At 37.0% G+C, this 19,607-nt stretch overlaps 1 protein-coding gene across 1 annotated transcript in view; it reads right to left on the bottom strand.

Annotated features, from left to right (window-relative positions):
* The window catches only part of PRSS38 (protease, serine 38), a 35,896-nt gene extending 20,789 nt beyond the window's left edge, over positions 1 to 15,107 (bottom strand). Inside the window, exons 1-3 of the mRNA XM_003354166.5 lie at positions 13,932 to 15,107; positions 13,584 to 13,746; positions 12,721 to 12,992 (exon numbers count right to left, since the gene is read on the bottom strand). Of these exons, the coding sequence (XP_003354214.3) occupies positions 12,721 to 12,992; positions 13,584 to 13,746; positions 13,932 to 14,094 (598 nt within the window). The 5' untranslated portion in view covers positions 14,095 to 15,107. The remainder of the gene's footprint in view (positions 1 to 12,720; positions 12,993 to 13,583; positions 13,747 to 13,931) is intronic.

The following is a 19,607-nucleotide window of genomic DNA, read 5'->3' as shown; positions in this document are numbered from 1 at the left end:
AATGTGCTCCCTCCTCTTCTATTTTTTGGAGAATTTGAAAAGGTGTTAATTCTTCTTTAAATGTTCAGTAGTATTCACCAGTGAAGAGATCTGGTCCTGGACTTATTTTTGTTAAAAGCTTTTTGAATACTGATTAAATCTTTGAATTTAACCTAAGTATTTTCTATAAATCTATTTTAATTTTCCCTGATTAAGTTTTGGTAATTTGAGTGTTTATAGTAATTTTTTCATTTTATATGTTATCTAATTATCTAATTTGTTGATACAGAATTTATTGATATTTATTCATTATCTTACAATCCTTTTTATTTCTGTAAGGTCAGTCATTGTGTTCCCTGTTTCATTTCTGGTCTTATCTATTTGTATTTTTTTCTTTCTTTCTTTTTATAGTCAGTCTAGTTAAGTTTTTCTAACTTTGTTTATCTTTTCAAATAACTAACTTGTGTTTCATTCACTCTAATCTTCTCTATTCTCTATTTCATTTTTATGCTCTAATCTTCAGTATTTCCTTCTTCTTGCTAGCTTTGGGTTTAGTTTGTTCTTATAATTCCTTAAATCATAAAGTAAATGTATTGATTTGAGGTCTTCCTTCTTTTATAGCTATAAATTTCCCATCTAAGCATTGATTTCACTGCATTCCATAAGTTTTGGTAATGTGTTTTTGTTTTTATTCATCTCAAAATATTTCTAAATTAATCTGTGATTTCTCCTTTGATCCACTGTTTAATGGTTGATTCATGTTTAAGAGTTGTAGCAAATTCTTTGGCAATAAGGAAAATAAACTAATTGAAAGAAGTATAATGCAGGAATAAAGAAATTAGATTCACATATGAATATAGCCAAAAAAGCATATCCTATATAAAACAAGAGTAAAGTTAGTAAACTTGAATGATTAAAAAGTTGAGGGGCTCTTCTCCCCCCTCCCAACAACCCTGGGAGCTATCTGCTTTCCTTCAATAAAGACTGCTTGCTTGCTGCCTGTGTGTTTGCAGAGTTCATTCTTTGGCTGCCTTGAACACGAACCCAGATTCTGGTATCATCTTTCTGGTAACATCACTTTTAGGGGCTCATCCAGGATCTGATCCAATACATTTGTGCTCATAAGGTTTAACAGATGTCAAATGAGACACTAAGACATCAGTTACTAAACAGAAACTAAAGATCTCCAGCAGCAGATTCATAAGATGTCTGATCCAGCTCCAGCTTTTGGAACTGTCCTCTGGAACTGGTTGACCTCCTCCTCCTGGAGAAAATATTTCCTCACCATAGCCATCATTGTGGTCTTAATCGTTTTATTCAAAACCTGTATAATTAATTGTATTTCTCATTTTATTACATCCCGATGAGAAGCCATCAACCCTCAAATGGTGATGGAAAGGGTACCCAATGCAGTTTTTTGAAGCCCACTTGACCATCCCATGAGTGGAGACTTAACTGCTCTCCCCTAACAACACCCCTATTCAGCAGGAGGCAGTCAGAATGGTCACTGCCCGCCCCCCCACAGTTAGAGTCGCCAACTCTAGAAGGGGGATTGAGCCAGAATATTTAATTCAGGTAGTCAGTGTAGGGGCATGGGCTTTGATGCATTCTTTGATATGGCCATTGATTAACATTTGTGGCTTAAGGGCTCCATGGAGTAACATCCCCACAGGCCTTGTTTACTATAGAGAGTGTACCTGTGCCCAGATGGACATTAATCCTAATCCCCTATGACTCAGTTTATGGGAGGAAAAGGTCAAAGAAACTATGAGACTCCTGGGACATTTCCACCCCTGAGACCCTATTGGACAAGGGTTGATATAGGTAATTGAACAAGGCCAATGGGAGACAACCACATCTTTCTGGACCCCACATTGGTATCCCCCATCTTAAAGGAATTAAAAACCCCTATAGGACAATAGAGAAAAGGAGCTCTTATCCCGCCTCCCAGCAACCCTGGGAGCTATCTGCTTTCCTTTAATAAAGACCTAGCTTGCAAAAAAAAAAAGTTGTAATAGAAACAGTGGAATGAAAGTAACATAAAGTAGAAGTAACATATGAAATAAACATATTTTTATAAATATATAAACATACAAAAATAGAAGTAACAGGAAATAAAATATCTCCATGTATGTTTATAAATATATAAAATGGGGTCTTTTTTCCTCTGAGAAATGAGTATGTTCAGGTATGCATGTTAAAAATTTAAGAAGAGGAGTTCCCATTGTGGCACAGCAGAAACGAATCTGATTAGGAACCATGAGATTGCAGGTTTGATCCCTGGTCTTGCTCAGTGGGTAAGGATCCAGCGTTGCCATGAGTTGTGGTGTAGGTTGCAGATGAGGCTCGGATCTGGTATTGCTATGGCTGTGGTGTAGGCTGGCAGCTGTAGCTCCAATTAAACCCCTAGCCTGGGAACCTCCATATGCTGCAGGTGCAGCCCTCAAAAGACAAAAAAAATTTAAGAAGAGTCACAAGAAGATTAAAAATTGGATATTTAACTTACAGAACAGTATACAGTAAAAAGTAATATAGAAAATCAATGTATTGCAAAAGGAGAAAAGTATGAAAAATATTTAAAAGAAAGCATCAGATGGTATAAAATAATTTTTTAGAAATAAGTCTACATATGGGATTTCTGGCTAGCATAGAGTGAAGAAGTCAGCAAACTCTTTCTCCAATAAACAAGTATAAACTGTACAAAATTATTTTTTAAAATTTCAGGGCTCCAATCAAAACTCAAAGGAAATGTGAGAGGTGTTTATTCATGAAAAACTGGTGGAACTTTAGGTAATAATGTCAAAAATATGACTTATTTTCCCGGGGCTTCACTGCCCTTGACACCCCTCCACATCTGTTATGTCAATGTGGTAGTTTTATCTTGGTGGGGCTAGCTAGGAAAAAAAATCAGTTTTTCTGCCAAAGGGCAAGAACTTGATTTGGAGAAGACAACTAAAAGGTAACACTTTGTACAGTCAGTTAAACTATCTAAATTTGTAGGAAATGAGTGAGGAAGATCTAAACAGTTTTTGTCTGAGATTATAGTTCTGGGTGTGGTGAACAGTGTCTGCCAGAAATTTATGGGGAGTCTAGAAATGAGAGAGCAATAGAAAGGCTGGAAAATCTCCACTGATTTCTAGGATTACTGGGTAACTATATGTATAATCATGGAGACAGAAGTGGGCTCAGTGGAAAGCAAAAACTGAGGAATCACACAAACTCTAAATGTGCTCACAGATATAACCCACAGGCAGAGGTGGAAGCCTAGCAGTTTGACATGCCCAAATCACTGGCTAACCAATGAGCTATTTAGACATGGTGGTGACCCTAAGGAAACCAGAATAAAAGTAATAACTATAAGAATTAAGAAAAAAAAGAAAACCTAGCACAGACTGCTACAAACTACAGGAGAGATTATGCAAACTAAGTCTGGACAAATTATTAAAAACAAATCAAATTCTTCAGGAAAAATCAGAATCCTGTTTTTATAATGTATTATTTATGTCCAATTTAAACAATAAAATTATAATTTATGCAAACAACTCAGAAAGTATGACCCATGTTCAGGAAAAAAAAATCAATATAAAGAAGTTCTGTGTGGCCCTAGGTGTTTATTTTAGCTGATAAAGATTTCAAAAGAGTTGTTACATGTTTTAAAATGATATTTAATGAGTTAAAAATGTCATGATAATAAGAAGAAAAGCAACTAATTACATGGTGATAACAGTATGGTTAACAGCCAACTTCTCACCAGAAACAATGAAAGCCAGAGGAAGCAGAACAACAAAGTGCTGAAAAGAAATGCTCTTCAAGGAAGAAGTCTGTATCCAACAAAACTATCCTTCAGGGATGACGGTGAAATAAAGATATTTTAAGATAAATAAAAAGTGAGAAAAAGCGTAACTACCTTTCTTGAAATAGTAAAGGAAGTCTTTTACACTGAAAAGAAAGGATAATAGATGCTAACTTTAATTCATGGATAAAAAATAAGAGCACCAGAAATCAAGGTATTAACATTTTTTAAAATCTATTAAATTCTTTAAAATACTTAATTTTATAAAGCAATAATTATAACTGTGTTTTGGAATTTTTTTAAATTACATGTGGAACTATACTGAAACAAAACTTCTATCTTTTACTAGGACTAAGTATTAATCTGAGTGGATTATGATAAACTAAGTAATCCCTAGAGTAACCACTCAAAAACATCTTTACAAATATAGTTTAAAAATCAAGAGAAGAATTGAGAGTTCCCTTGTAGTGCAGTGGGTTAAGGATCTAGCATTATCACTGCAGTGTCCTGGGTTGCTGCTGTGGCACAGGTTTGATCCCTGGCCTGGGAACTTCCACATACCACAGGCATAGACAAAAAAAATCAAGAGAAGAATTAAAATAGTACACTAAAAAGCATTTGCTTATTACACAAAAGAAGGCAGAAGAAAATATAGGGGGATGAGAATATATATGTATATTCATAACATTTAACAAAATGACATTTGTAAATCCAAACATTTTAGAAATTAGATCAAATGTGAGTATGCTAACACTTCATTCAAGAATCAGAGATTTCCAGACTGGAAGAAAAAGGAAGACACAATTATTATATACTCTGTACAAGACACAGTTTAGATTTAAAGACACATATAGGTTGAATGTAAAGTGGTAGAAAAATATATTATGCAAATAGTAACTGTAAGAGGCTAGACAAACATCAGACAAAATAGACTTTAAAACAAGCAATATTTATAGGGACAAAGAGAAACAGTTCACAATTATAAAAAAGCCAACATATAATGAAGACATAATTATGAGCATATAGGTGCCCATCAGAGAAAATACGTGAGGCAAAACCTGAATGAACAGAAAGAAGAAATAGACAACAACATTCACAGTTAGATATTTCAATACTCGACTTTGTCTCACTGTTAGAAAAGATAGGTAAGACTACAGAAGACTTGACATTACTACCAGAAAACTTGAATGTGATTTATAAAAAAATTTAGACTCTAGAAGACTTGAAAATACTATCAGCAAACTTGACATGTGATTTATTAAAAATTCAAAAAAATTCCACACCAATTACAGCATGACACATTCTTTTCAAACACTCATAAAATATTCTTCAGGATATATCATATGTTAGGCCATAAAACAAGTCTCAGTAAATAAGTGTGAAATCATATGAAGTATGTTCTCTAAGCACAATGGAATTAAAGTTGAAATTAACAATAGAAAGAAATTTGGTAATTCCCTAAATATTTAGAGTTAAATAATACACTTTAAAGAAGAAATTATGAAGGTAATTAAAACATGTTTTGAACGGAATGAAAACAAACACAACATATCTAAACTTGTGAGATAAATTTAAGGCAGTGCTTAAAGGGAAATTTACATCTTTAAATGTGTATATTGGAAGAAGAAAATTACAAAATCTCTTTAAGCTTCCACATTAGGAAACTAGAAAAAGAAGAGAAATTTAACTCAAAGCAATAAAAAAGACAAATAAATAAATATCCATTTGGTAAATAATGAAATATAAAACAGAAATTATAGAAAACCACTCATCAAAAGTTGGATCTTTGAAAAGATGACTAAAATTGATAAACCTTTGGTTGCAATGACCAAGATGAAAAGACAAAAGACACAAATCATCAAAATGAGAAGAGAAATATGAGACATTACTGCCAATTTTTTAGAAATTAAAAGAGAATTTTATGAACAACTGAGTGTCACTAAATTAAACATTTTAGACTAACTCAAGAATAAATAAAAATCTGAATATATCTTAAAAAACAAAAAGAAATGATAAATAACAAATAAGCAAATAAATAGATAATCCTTTCACAAAGGAGGGCCCAATTCCAGATCACTTCTCTAGTGAATTATAGCAAATGTTTAAAGAAGAAACAATAGGGATACTATAAAACCAGGTATTAACATGATACCATAGACAGAAAAAAATCACATAAAAATATAGCCAATATCTCTCTTAAATATAGAGGCAACAATATTTAACAAATTATTGGCAAGCTGATTCCAGCAACCTATAAAAAGGATTATATACAATGACCAAAATCAAAGGGATGTAAGGTTCATTTCACATGCCCAAATTGATAAATGTACATACAAACTTCAACCAAGAATACTCTACCCAGCACAGCTCTTGTTCAGATTCAGAAATCAAAAGCTTTACAGACAAGAAAAAGCTAAGAGACTTCACCACCAACAAACCAACTTTACAACAAATGCTAAAGGAATTTCTCTAGATGGAAAGAAAAGGCCACAATTAGAAACAACAAAATTATAAATAAGTAAGCTCATTGGTAAAAGCAAACATAAAAAATGTAGGAAGGGAGTTCCTGCTGTGGCTCAGCAGTAACAAACCTGACTGGTATTGATAAAGATGGGGATTCAATCCCTGGCCTTGATCAGTGAGTTAAGGATCTGGCATTGCCATGAGATGTGGTGTAGGTCACAGACACAGCTTGGGTCCCATGTTGTTGTGGCTTACATCGGCAGCTGTAGCTCTGATTCGACCTTGGAACTTCCACATGCCACTAGTGTGGCCCTAAAAAGCAAAAAAAAAAAAAGGTGGGAAATTACCCCACAAATATAATATCAAAACTAGCAAGCATGAGAAGAGGAGAGAACAGTGAAGAACATTAAAAATGCATTTGAAATTAAGAGACCAGCAACCAAAAAGAATTCTGTAAATATACAGACTGTTACATTGAAATCTAATGGGAATCACAAACAAAAAACTACAATAGACACACTCATAAAAAAAGAAAAAGCAATCCAAACACAACACTAAAGATAGATGACAAGTCACAAGAGAAGAAAACAAAGGAGGAAGGGAAGAAAAAAGACCTAAAGTAACAAATCTGAAATAATTAAGAAAATGGCAGTAAGTACATACATATATACACAATAATATTGAATGTAAATGGATTAAATGTTCATACTAAAACTCATAAACTAGCTGAATGGATACAAAAACAATACCCATATATATGCTGTTTACAAGAGACCCACTTGAGACTTAAGGATGCATAAAGACTGAAAGTGAGGGGATGGAAGGAAGTATTGCATGCAAGTGGAAATCAAAAGAAAGCTAGAAGAACAATACTCATATCAGACAAAATAGACTTTAAAATAAAAAAGGTCACAAGATACAAAGAAGGACACGACATTGATCAAAGGATCAATCCAAGAAAAAGATATCACAATTGTAAATATATATTCATACAACACAGGAGCATCACAATATATAAGGCAAATACTTACAGCCATAAATGGAGAAATTGACAACAACACATTAATAGTGGGGGACTTTAACACCCTGCTTACATCAATGGACAGGTCATCCAGACAGAAAATCAACAACAAAACACAAATCCTAAATGACACCCTAGACCAGATAGACTTGATATTTATAGAATATTCCATCCCAAAGCAACAGAATATACATTCTACTCAAATGCACACGGAACATTTTCCAGGATAGATCACATCTTGGGGACACAGATAAAGCACTGGGAAATTTTTAAAAATTGAAATTATATCAAGCATTTGCTCCTATCACAAGGCTATGAGACTAGGAATCAACTACAAGAAAAAAAAAACCCATTAGAAAAAAACAAACCCCTGGAAGCTAAGTGATATAATACTAAACAACAAATGGATCACCGAAGAAATCATAAAGGAAATTAAAAAAATTCTTATAGACAAATGACAATAAAGATACAATAATCCAAAACTTATGGGACACAGAAAAAGCAGTTCTGAGAGGGAAGTTTATAACAAATTAGAACCTTATCTCAGGAATCAAGAAGCAGCTCAAATAAACAACCTAACCTTACACCTAAAATGACAAAAGAAGAACAGATAAAGCTCAAAGTTAGTAGAAAGAAAGAAATCATAAAGATCAGAGCAGAAATAAATGAAACAGAAATGAAGAAAACAATGGAAAAGATCAATGAAACCAAAAGTTGGTTCTTTAAAAACATAAAAAAATTGATAAATCCTTGGCCAGACTCATCAAGAAAAAAGGGAAAGGGCTCAAATTACAAAAAATTAAAATTATAAATGAAAAAGAAATTACAACTGACAACACAGAAATACAAAGGATCACAAGAGGCTACTATAATCTAGTATACGCCAATAAAATGGACAACCCAGAAGAAATGGATAGATTCTTACAAAGGTACTACCTTCCAAAACTGAACCAGAAATAAATAGGAAATATGAATAGACCAATCACAAGTACTGAAGTTGAAAATTTTATTTAAAAGCTTCCAAAAAATAAAAGTTCAGGGCCAGATGGCTTCACAGACCAATTCTACCAAACATTCATAGAAAAGTATTGCTGAAATGCTTCCAAAAAATTGCAGAAGGAACATTCCCAAGATCATTCTATGAGGCCACCATCACCCTGATACTAAAACTAGAAAGAGATACCACAAAAAAAGAAAATTACAGGCCAATATTACTAATGAACAAAGATGCAAAAAAACTCAATAAAATATTAGCAAGACAAATCCAAAATTACATTAAAAGGATGATATACCACCACAGTCAAGTGGGATTTATCCCAGGGATACAAAGATTCTTCAATATCCACAAGTCAATCAATGTGCTACACCACATGAATAAACTGAATAATAAAAACCATATGATCATCTCAATAGTTTCAGACAAAGCTTTTCACAAAAATCTAAGACCCATTTGTGATTTAAAAAAATCCTAGAGAAAGTGGGCATAGAGAGAATGTACTTCAATATATTAAAGCCATATATGGCCCAAATCCTTTGCTAACATCATTCGTAACAATGAAAAGCTGAAAGAATTTCTGCTAAGATCAGAAACAAGACAAGCATGTCCACCTCGCCACCTTTATTCAACATAATTTTGAAAGTTCTATCCATGGCAATCAGACAGAAAAAAAAGCTTTTGCACAGCAAAGGAAACCATTAAAAAACCCAAAAAGACAACCTACAGAATGAGAGAAAATCTAGGCCAGTGATGCAACAGACAACAGCCTAATCTACAAAATACATGAATAGCTAATGAAACTCAATAACAAAAAACCAAACAACCCAGTTGAAAAATGGGCAGCAGACCTAAATAGATTCTCCAAAGAAGACATGCGGATGGCCAATAGGCACATGAAAAAATGCTCAACATCACTGATTATTAGAGAAATGTGAATTGAAATTACAATGAGGTACCACCTTACACCAGTCAGAATGGCAATCATTAACAAGTCAACAGATAACTAATGCGGGAGAGAGTATGGAGAAAAAGGTACCCTCCTTCACTGTTGGTGGGAATGTAAATTGGTACAATCACTATGGAAAACAGTTTTGAAGTTCCTCTTAAAACTAAATATAGAACTATCATATGATCCAGAAATTCCACTGCTGAGAATATATGTGGACAAAACTTTCATTAAAAAAGATACATGCACCCATATGTTCATTGCAGCCCTATTCACAATAGTCAAGACATGGAAACAACCTAAATGTCCAATGACAGATGAATGGATTAAGAAGATGTGGTACATATATACAATGGAATATAACTCAGCCATAAAAAACAAACTAATGCCATCTGCAGCTACATGGATGGAACTAGAGATTCTCATACCAAGTAAAGTAAGTCCGAAAGAAAAAGACAAATACCATATGATATCACTTATCTGTATAATCTAAAACATACAACAGATGATCCTATATAAAAAATAAACAGAATCAGATCATGAACAAGGAGAGCAGACCTGGGGTTCCCGGGGTGGGGGAAAGGGGAGGGAGTGGAATGGACGGACATTTTGAGGGTTTTTTGGATGCAAAATGTTATATTTGGTATAGATGGGCATTGGGGCCCTACTGTATAGCACAGGGAAATGTGTGTGATTGGGTCACTTTGCTGTACATCAGAACTTGAAGAAACACTGTAAACCAATGTAAACCAACTGTACTTCAATAATAATTATAAAAGAAAAAAAATGCACTGTTTTTTTAAACCAAAAAAAAGAAAAAGAAATAAAAGGATTATACATTGGAAAAGAAGAGGTCAAACTGTTGCCATTTGAAGATGACATGTTACTATATATGCAAATCCTAAAGATGCTATCAGGAAACTGTTAGAGCTCATCAATGATTTTGGTAAAGTTGCGGGATACATAAAAATCTATTGCATTTCTATATGCTAACAATGAATGATTAGAAAGAGAAATGAGGGGAAAAACACCATTTACCATCACATCAAAAATAGTAAAATACCTAGGAGTAAACCTACCTAAAGAGACAAAAGACTGAAAACTTTAAGAAACTGATGAAATAAATCAAAGATGACAGAAACAGGTAGAAAAATATACCATGCTTTTGGTATATATAAATAATCTTCCTTAGATTGGATGAATCAATGTCAAAATGACTACACTACCTAAGGCAATATACATATTCTTTGCAATCCTTATCAAGTTATCAATGACATTCTTCACAGAACTATTTTTTTGTGGATTAAGGGGGAGGTTGATTAGTTGATTAACTTAACTAATTATTTCATTCTTTTTTTATTGTTGAATAGTATTCCATTATAGTTCTCAGTATATAAGTCTTTCACCTCCTTGGTCAGGTTTATTTCTAAGTATATTTTTTGGAGCGCTTTTTCTCTTTTTATGGCTGCATCTATGGCATATAGGGGTTCCCAGGCTAGAAGTCATACAGTCAGACTACAGCTTCTGGCCTACACCAGAGCCATAGCAGTGCTGGACCTACACCATAGCTTGTGGCAATGACAGATCCTTCATCCACTGAGTGAGGCTAAGGATCAAAACTGCATCCTCACACAGACAATGTTGGGTCCTTAACCGCTGGGCCACCATGGGAACTCCTGGTGCAATTTTATAAGGTATTTTTTTTCACTCCCTTTTTGATATTTCACTCTAGTATACAGAAACACAATTGATTTCTGATGTTAATTTGTATCCTGCTACTAAGTTGAATTTGTTTATCCAATCTCCTGTTAGAGATCAGGATGGAAAACAATATAAAAAAAGGATATATATATATATATATATATATGTCACTTTGCTGTAAACAGAAATTGGTACAACATTGTAAATCAACTTATTTTAATTAAAAAAATAGTGCTTGTCAGCAACCGTGTCCATGTGATAGAATGAGCACCCTCAAGTGGTGCCACCAGTGTCTGTGTCCCCAATGTAAGTTCCAGTTGCCTCCTGCCTCTCTGGGAGAGTCTCCAAGATAAGTAGGTGAGTCTGAATCAGGATTCTTTCAAATTACTGCTTCCAGCCTGGGTCTTGGAGCATGTGAGATTTTGCATGTGCCTTTTAAGAGTGGAGTCTCTATTTCCCACAGCTTTTTAGGTCTCCCAAAACTAAGCTCTGTTGACCTCCAAAACCAAATATTCCTGGTGCAAGGATATGGGCCATGTTTTTAATTATTCTCCTGTTAGTGGGTCACCCATCCGAGGGTATAGGTCTTGACTATACTGTGACTGCCCCTCCTGCCCATCTCTACATGGTTCCTTCTTTATATCTTTAGTTGTAGAAAATCTTTTCTTGTGATTCTAATCTTTCTCATCAATAGTTGTTCCATCAAATTGTTGTAATTTTGATGTTTCAATGAGAAGAGGTGAGGAAGAGTGAGCTCAGAGCTACTCTGTCATCTTAGCTATATCTCCCTAACTCTGTTTACATTTAAATGTAATAATTTAAAGTAATTACTGATAAAGAGGTTCTTCTGTAATTTTACTATTTATTTTCTACATGGCCTATAGCTTTTTTGTCCCTCATTTTCTTGCATTTTTGTCTTCTCGGCATTTAGTAGATTTTTAAAAGTGAATAATTTTTAATTTCTTTTTGTGGTTACAATGGGGGATTACATTTAATAGTCTAAAATTCTAACATTTTAAAATTTAACAGCTTAACTTCAATAATAATTTTTTAAATTAAGTAAACCAGACACTAAATTTTCTGAAATTTCCAAACAAAGCCACAGACTGGACTTTATAGTAAACTATTAGAAGCATGTCCACCAAAATAAAAAAAAAAAAAACAAGAAAAGGAGACCTAGCCACAGTTCTTCTAGTGGTTCTAACCATTGGAATAAGAAAAAGAAATAACAGATAAAACGTAGGAAAGGAAGATATATGATGTTAAAAATCTAGAAAAATTAAATAATCAACTGAAAAGTCATTAAAAATGAGCCCTATATGGTAACTGGAGAAAAGATTAATGTGCAGAAATCAACAGCTGTGACTGATGAGCAAATACAATTCAAATAACCTTTTAAATAAACATAAAATTCTAAGGTATGCATATATAGACCTAGAAGGAAAGTACAAGGCCTTTGTGGAGATAACTAGAATATCTAATATGCCTTTTTTCATAGGTTAAAAAAGATTATTTCTAAGTTGAGTTTAAAATCTTAAGAACAACTATGCTTGGAAATTTGTGTTCTTGTTATACTAAAATTAATTCCACACTCGAAGTAGATGTAACTACCTCTCTGTATACAATGAAGCCAGTCATGATTAAAACAAAACTCTACATTGACAGAGAAACAGACAGTGATTTGATAAATGGAGACTCCAGTCCTCAGGTACTTGCAACCACTTAGTGGAAAGAACATGTTCACTCCTGTAATGTCATATAGTTGTCATCCCTTCCACAAGCTCCAATAAAGGAAATGACCCTGCACCTAGTTTTCTTACCTTGTTGAGAGATGGATCCCCATCCTGTAGCCCAGCAAGAAAGGTTCCAGAGATTCACATCTGGGGGTGCAATGCAGATTGGAAGCACAGAGTCGGAAAACACAATGCGGCTTTTCAACTGCACCAGAGCGATGTCACCTCCAACAGGGTGGTACACTTCGTATGTGGGGTGTATGATCACCTTATTCACCTCAAACCACTGGGTGTGATGGCCTGCAACCCCGAGATTCACAAGGCCCACATACATATCAAATGCCTCAGTATTCTTGTCCCTATGGGGACAGAGAACAAATGCACAGTGATTAAGAACCTTGCATTTGGAAAGAGGAGCCACCTTGAGCTCATAGGCCTAGGGAGTCCTGAAGCATGGCAGTCTGGGTATCCAAGCTCTCAGCCAGGATGTGGAAAAGTGAGCCCTTCTAGCATAGTGGCACCTGTTTGTCTGGCAGAATTGCCCCCAAGGAAGTCCTGATCTGAGCCTATAGAGGATTCAGGGACCCACTAGGCCCTGTTGGACAGCCCAGGATGGTGAGCCTGCCATATGTGCAGATGTGTAGCTCAAGAAGATGAGTCTTTCATCAACTCTGATCCTGTGATTTGTCTCCTCTTCTCTCCTCTCATCCTATGGTGTGGCCACTCTCCTCAACTCTCATCCTATTATTTGGTTTCACACCTATCTGGAAGAGGAGAGGACCCTAAAAGAGCCCTCATCCCTGTGCAAGAAGAAGCTGTAGTGGGTGGAGCTGTGTGCTAGGTCCCACTCTCTCCTCCACCTCTAAGAAGTCCCAGTCCTATGCAGCCTGTGTGTTCAGTCTTGCAGCCCTAGACCTCCAAGGAAATAGTATCCAGCACTGCCCACTCACCTCTCAAAGCAGTGTGCTGCAGACAGGACCCAGTACTCATCAATGATGGACCCACCACAGATGTGGAAGCCTGCATAGTGCACACTGACCTGCCATGGCCACTTTCCCTCGAGGGCATCCACACCTCCTATGATTTTCCCCTGCACATGACGCTGGCCACAGGCTTAGGGAGAAAGAGTGTGTGAGTAGCAGTGGTGCCAGGGCAGGCCTGGCCATAGGCAAAGTGGAGGGAGGGTCAAGTGGGAGGAGGGGAAGGCCAGAGAAGACTAGGTTTCCACCCTTGAAGGGAGAAAGCCCTGGATTCACCACTGGGACCACCACCACCAATCTGGGCCTGGAGGGTCCTACCCACATCACGGCTAATGGCGACCCCCTCTCTGGCAGGGTGCCTGAGGGCCGTCGCTGCAACCTGGGTGGGAGGCAGGAAGGGCAGGAGCAGGAGGAGGAGGCTCAGGATCATGGGCCAGGACTCGCCAGTCCCAGTGGGAGGTCTCATCAGGGTGGCAGCCATGAAGCAAGCGCGCCTCGCGGTTGTAGATCAGAGCACGTGACTTGTGACGGCACTAACATGCGACAGTGTCCAGGCATAGGTGGTACTAAAGCATGATAGCACAAATATTCCAGGGGTCCCGGGCATATGATGGCACCAACACACAATGGTAACCCACATATGATAGAACTTTGAACGGCTGATTTTTGCTTTTCATCTCATACTCATGACCGTGTAACCCCTGCTCTCTATTTCCTCTATCCACAGGGATACGTGAGAACGCCCCCTGGAGCTTCTGGGAGGTCATGGCTGTTTCGTTCCTCAGCTCAGAACCAGCCCTCAATGGTCTCCTTCCCTGCCACCTCTGCCCCATCCCCCCACCCCTGCCCCATCGTCCATCCCCACCATGGCTGGCTCTCTGCAGTCTCACTCTCTGGCTAGCGGTCAGTGGACCCTAGTTGGTCTCACTCCTGGATGGTGGTGGTGGTCAGTGGTGTCTCTCCCCAATCAGCTGGCTTGCTCTTGGCTGATGCAGTGGGAATAATTTGGTCTGGTGTCTCCAAACATCAGCCAGCATGCTGGGGCTTAGTCATGTCTCAGTTGCAGCATTCCAGAAATGCATAAGCACTTTCATGCCTCTTCTTGATCATATTTGCTAATGTGCTATTGAATAAAGCAAGTTATACAGCTGATGGAAAAGGGGGATTGGAAAATGCACTGTATTACTTAAGCTCTAAGGGAACTTCAGAACTCTGCTATTGTGACAATACATAAACATAAACATGTCTGTGTTCCAATAAAACTTTATTTATGGACACTGAAATCTGAATTTCTTTTAATTATCTTGTCTCATAAAATATTCTCTTGTTTTACCCCAAAACAGTAAAAAGCGTACAAACCATTCTTAGTTCATGAGATATTTAGAATCAAGTAGTTTGCCAACCTCTGCTCTAAGTGCTTCTTATATTTCTTTTTTTAAAAATAAATACTGGGAGTTCCCGTCGTGGCGCAGTGGTTAACGAATCTGACTAGGAACCATGAGGTTGCGGGTTCGATCCCTGCCCTTGCTCAGTGGGTTAATGATCCAGCGTTGCCATGAGCTGTGGTGTAGGTCGCAGACGCAGCTTGGATCCCGCGTTGCTGTGGCTCTGGTGTAGGCTGGCAGCTACAGCTCCGATTAGACCCCTAGCCTGGGAACCTCCCATATGCCGTGGGAGCGGCCCAAGAAATGGCAAAAAAAAGACAAAAAAAATACTATTTTTATAGAAGTTTTGGGTTCACAACGAAATTAAACAACAGGTACAGTGGTTGTTAATGCAGGAGGCAATGCATGTGTCAGGGCAAGAGGTATTGAAAAATTTCTGTACCTTCTATTTCTTGATATTAATCTTTGTCTTTTATATGTAATGCCAATAATTTCTCTTTCTTCACTATTCCTTGTCTTTTAATATGTTTCAAGTGTGTTCATAATTGTTCAATTGAGAATTTTTATGGTAGAAATTTTTATGAATTTTTATGAATATTTTATGATATGATTTAAAAATCCTTGTGCAAAGGAGTTCCAGTCATGGCTCAGCAGTAATGAACCCAGCTAGTATCCATGAGAATGGGGGTTTGATCTCTGGCCTTGCTCAGCAGGTTAAGGATCTGGTGTTGCCATTAATTGTGGTATAGTTTGCAGATGTGGCTTGGATCCTGCATTGCTGTGGTTGTGGTATAGCTCGGATTGGACTCCTAGCCTGGGAACTTACATGTGCCTCAGGTGTGGCACTAAAAATCTTTTTAAAAAATCCTTGTCCAATAATTCAGCTGTGTTAGCTTGATGTTGGTGTCTATTAACAGTCTCTTCTTATTGGAGCTGAAACCTTCCTAGTTCTTAATGTGACGAGTCATTTTGGACTGTGTCCTCTGCATTTTGAGTACTACTCTAGAAGACTGATTTCCATTTAAATTCTATTTTAGTAAGTTGTAAACCTGTTTAGTTTCAAAATGCACATCCTGGCTCACTCTGGTGGACTGTGGTTTAGTTTATCAAGTCTCTGCAGGACTATTCTGATCTGTCCACTTGCATGTTTCCTTCACAGTCTTAGTGCTAGCTTGAGATGGGAAAGGTGTTGCCTCCTACTGCAGATGGGGAGAGAATATGGGCTCCATAATATGTCTGGCTTGTGTGTCCCATACTTCCTACAGGAGCCTGTGGAAATCAGATAGCACTGGTTCTCAACCAGGGGTGATGTTCCTAGGGCATATTTGGTAATATCTGGATATATTTTGATTATCAAAATTGGGGGAGTGGCTACTGGTATCTGGTAGGCTATCTAAGACACTAATATATATCCTATTATACACAGACACCTTTCTGGAACAAAGAATTTCCAGCCCCACATGTCAGTAATGCTGAGATTGAAATATTTTGGCTTGTGGGTTCTAAGAGGACTACCTTATTGTGGAGGAAAAGCATTGGAACATAGCCTCTTACCAATGAACTCAGCTTCTGCAATGACTGTTAGGTAACAGAGGGGTGAAGCTCTTCTTATGTTTGCCTTAAGAACAGGTAATTTGGCTAAAAGGTTTCTGTCATAGTGGGCAAATCTTTCCTGGCCTATTGGCTTTTCTTAAGGCATGTGTGTTGTGTGTGTGTGTGTTGTGTGTGTGTGTGTGTGTGTGTGTGTGTGTGTGTATGGTGGTATATGTATAACTGAATCACTTTGTTGTACAGGAGAAATTATCACAACATTGTAAATCAACAATATTTCAATAAAACTTAAAAATATGAAATAAGAAAGAAAAGACAATCCATAGAATGGGAGAAAATCTTTGCAAATGAAGCAACTGACAAGGGAATAATCTCCAAAATATACAATTACCTCCTGCAGCTCAATATAAAAAAAAAAAAACAACCCAGTCAGAAAATGGGCCAAATATTTAAATAGACCATTCTCCAAAGAAGACAAACAGATGGCCAAAAAAATGAAAAAAATCTCAACATTGCTAATTATTAGAGAAATGCAAGTCAAAACTACAATGACCTTATCCCAGTGAAATAGCTATAATCAAAAAGTCTACAAACAATAAATACTGAAGAAGGTGTGGAGAAAAGGGAACACTCCTACACTGTTGGTGGGGATGTAAATTGGTAGAATCACTATAGAAAACAGTATGGAGTTTCCACAAAAAAACTTACAATAGAAAAACCATATATGATTCAGCAACCCCACTCTTGGGCATCTATCCAGAGACAACCATAATTCAAAAAGATACATGCACCCCAATGTTCATTGCATCACTATTTACAACAGCCAAGACATGGAAGCAACCTAAATGCCCACTGACAGAGGAATGGTTAAAGAAGATGTGGTACATATATACAATGAAATGTTGCTAAGCTACAAAAAAAGAATAAAATAAATCCATTTGCAGCAACATCAATAGAGCTAAAGATTACCATCCTAAATAAAATTGTTACACAAGGAAAGACAAATGTCATGTGACATCATTTACATATGGAATCTACAAATGAATTTATTTGCAGAACAGAAACAGACTCATAGCTTGAAAACAAACTAATGGTTCCCAAAGGGGAAAGGTGGGGGGAGGGATGGATTGGGGGTTTGGGATCAACATATGCACACTGAAGTATATGGAATAGTTGGCCAGTGGGGATCTGCTGTATAGCACAGAGAACTCTACCCAATAGTCTGTGATAATTTATGTGGGAAAAGAATCTGAAAAAGAATGGACGTGTGTATATATATATATATATAAATTAATCACCTTGTTGCAAAGCAGAAATTATCACAACATTGTAAATCAGCTTTACTTCAATAAAACTTTAAAAAATACTTTTCCATGCACATAAACAAAGATGACCAGAAACTTGACATAATGTACCATAACTGAGAAATAGAAGAAAAACTGACCTGAAGAGAAATCAGGATGGCAGAGTAGGAGGGCATGGAAGTCATCTTCCCTCATGAACACATGTGGAGCAATTCTTACTAAAAACCAACTGGAGACAAGCAGAAAGACTCCTGTGAAAGCAATACTGTAATAAATATGCACATAGAATCGAGAAGGAAGGGAAGAGTTGCAATAGTGCAGGACCTGTGCCCCTGGGAGTGGACTCAGAAGACAAGGTAGAACTCGTCCTTGGGAAGTGAAGTGTTCAAGCCACATATTAGTTGCCTGAGGCCCTGGTGTCCAACAAAGGCAAGAAGAGTCCCTTGGCTGATTGGAAGGCTGGTGAAACTAACAGGAGGGCTATAGGAAACCTGGGTTCTACTTGTGAGGAGTGTACCTAAGACTTACTTGCTACCAAAGCAAGGCACAGAGGGCAGATTGAAATTAAAATTGTATAAATAGCTGACTTGTTTCCTGCAACCACCCCAGTGTACACCCAGCCTGAGCCAAATGAATGTTCCATCCCTGCTTGCCTCATGTAACAGATCCATCCTGGAGTGAGGGCTATCATGACTGAGGAAAGAACTCATCCAACTGTGTGACAATGATGTGGCTGAATCCATAAACAGCATCTGAATAGGGGGGAACAACCATTGTGGTGAATTCACAGGTGGTGAATCAGAGGCATTCTGGATTTCTGAGGGTGGCTAGACCAACATAGCCTGTGTTCTGACCCTTGCCAATTACCCATATCTGCCTCTCTTGCCCCTGCGCTGCTCCCTTCTGGGGCAAAAGTGCTGGTGTTGGTAGGGAACTGGGATAGCTAGGACCCAAACTTCAGGCCTTCTGCTCCAGAAACTTGAGACCTGACCCCACCCTTGATAGGGTGGTGATAGCCACTGAACAGAGAAGAGGCCCCACCTCATATCTAACTCTGGCCATAACCCCTCCATCTCCAACCCAAACTCCTATCAATGTGAAAGTTGCTAGTACACCCTAAGGAAAGAAAAGACTTGTGTTCATGTCAAATCAAGCTCTCCCACCAAAGGCAATGGATACACATACATTGTATAGGGATCCATCAAGTCCACCATAAGTAACTGTGTCACCTATTTCACAGAGACAGAGGAAGATAAGCAAAAGAAGAAGACTGAGGAATGAATTTGTTTCAACTGAAAAAATTAGAGAAAGCCCATGAAAAATCATCTAAAGAAACAAACAAACAAACAAACAAAACCTTACCAGATAAAGATTCAAAGCATCAGTGATAAGAATGCTAACTGAATTAAGGAAGATAATAAATGAACACAGTGAGAATTTTGACAAGGAATTATATACATATACACACACACCAGGCAGAATTGAAGAACAAAAAACAAGTTGGAAAGAATGAACAGCAGATTAGGTGAGAGAAAAGAATGCGCAAGTTATATGGAAGATAGAATAATGAAAATCACCCAATTTCAGAACAGAAAAAAATTAATGCAGTTTAAGGGATCTTTGGGATTACATCAAGCATAGCAGCTTTTGTATTATTAGAGTCTAAGAAAAAAGGAAGAGAGATAATTGGTTTGAAAATGTATTTAATGAAATTATGGCTGAAAAATTTCCAAGCCTGAAGAGGAAAAAATATC

The sequence above is a fragment of the Sus scrofa genome, chromosome 2 (assembly GCF_000003025.6).
Source record: "Sus scrofa isolate TJ Tabasco breed Duroc chromosome 2, Sscrofa11.1, whole genome shotgun sequence".
Classification (NCBI taxonomy): Eukaryota; Metazoa; Chordata; class Mammalia; order Artiodactyla; family Suidae; genus Sus; species Sus scrofa.
The sequence above is the reverse complement of the archived record's forward strand: the minus strand, read 5'-3'. Positions and strand labels throughout refer to the sequence as shown.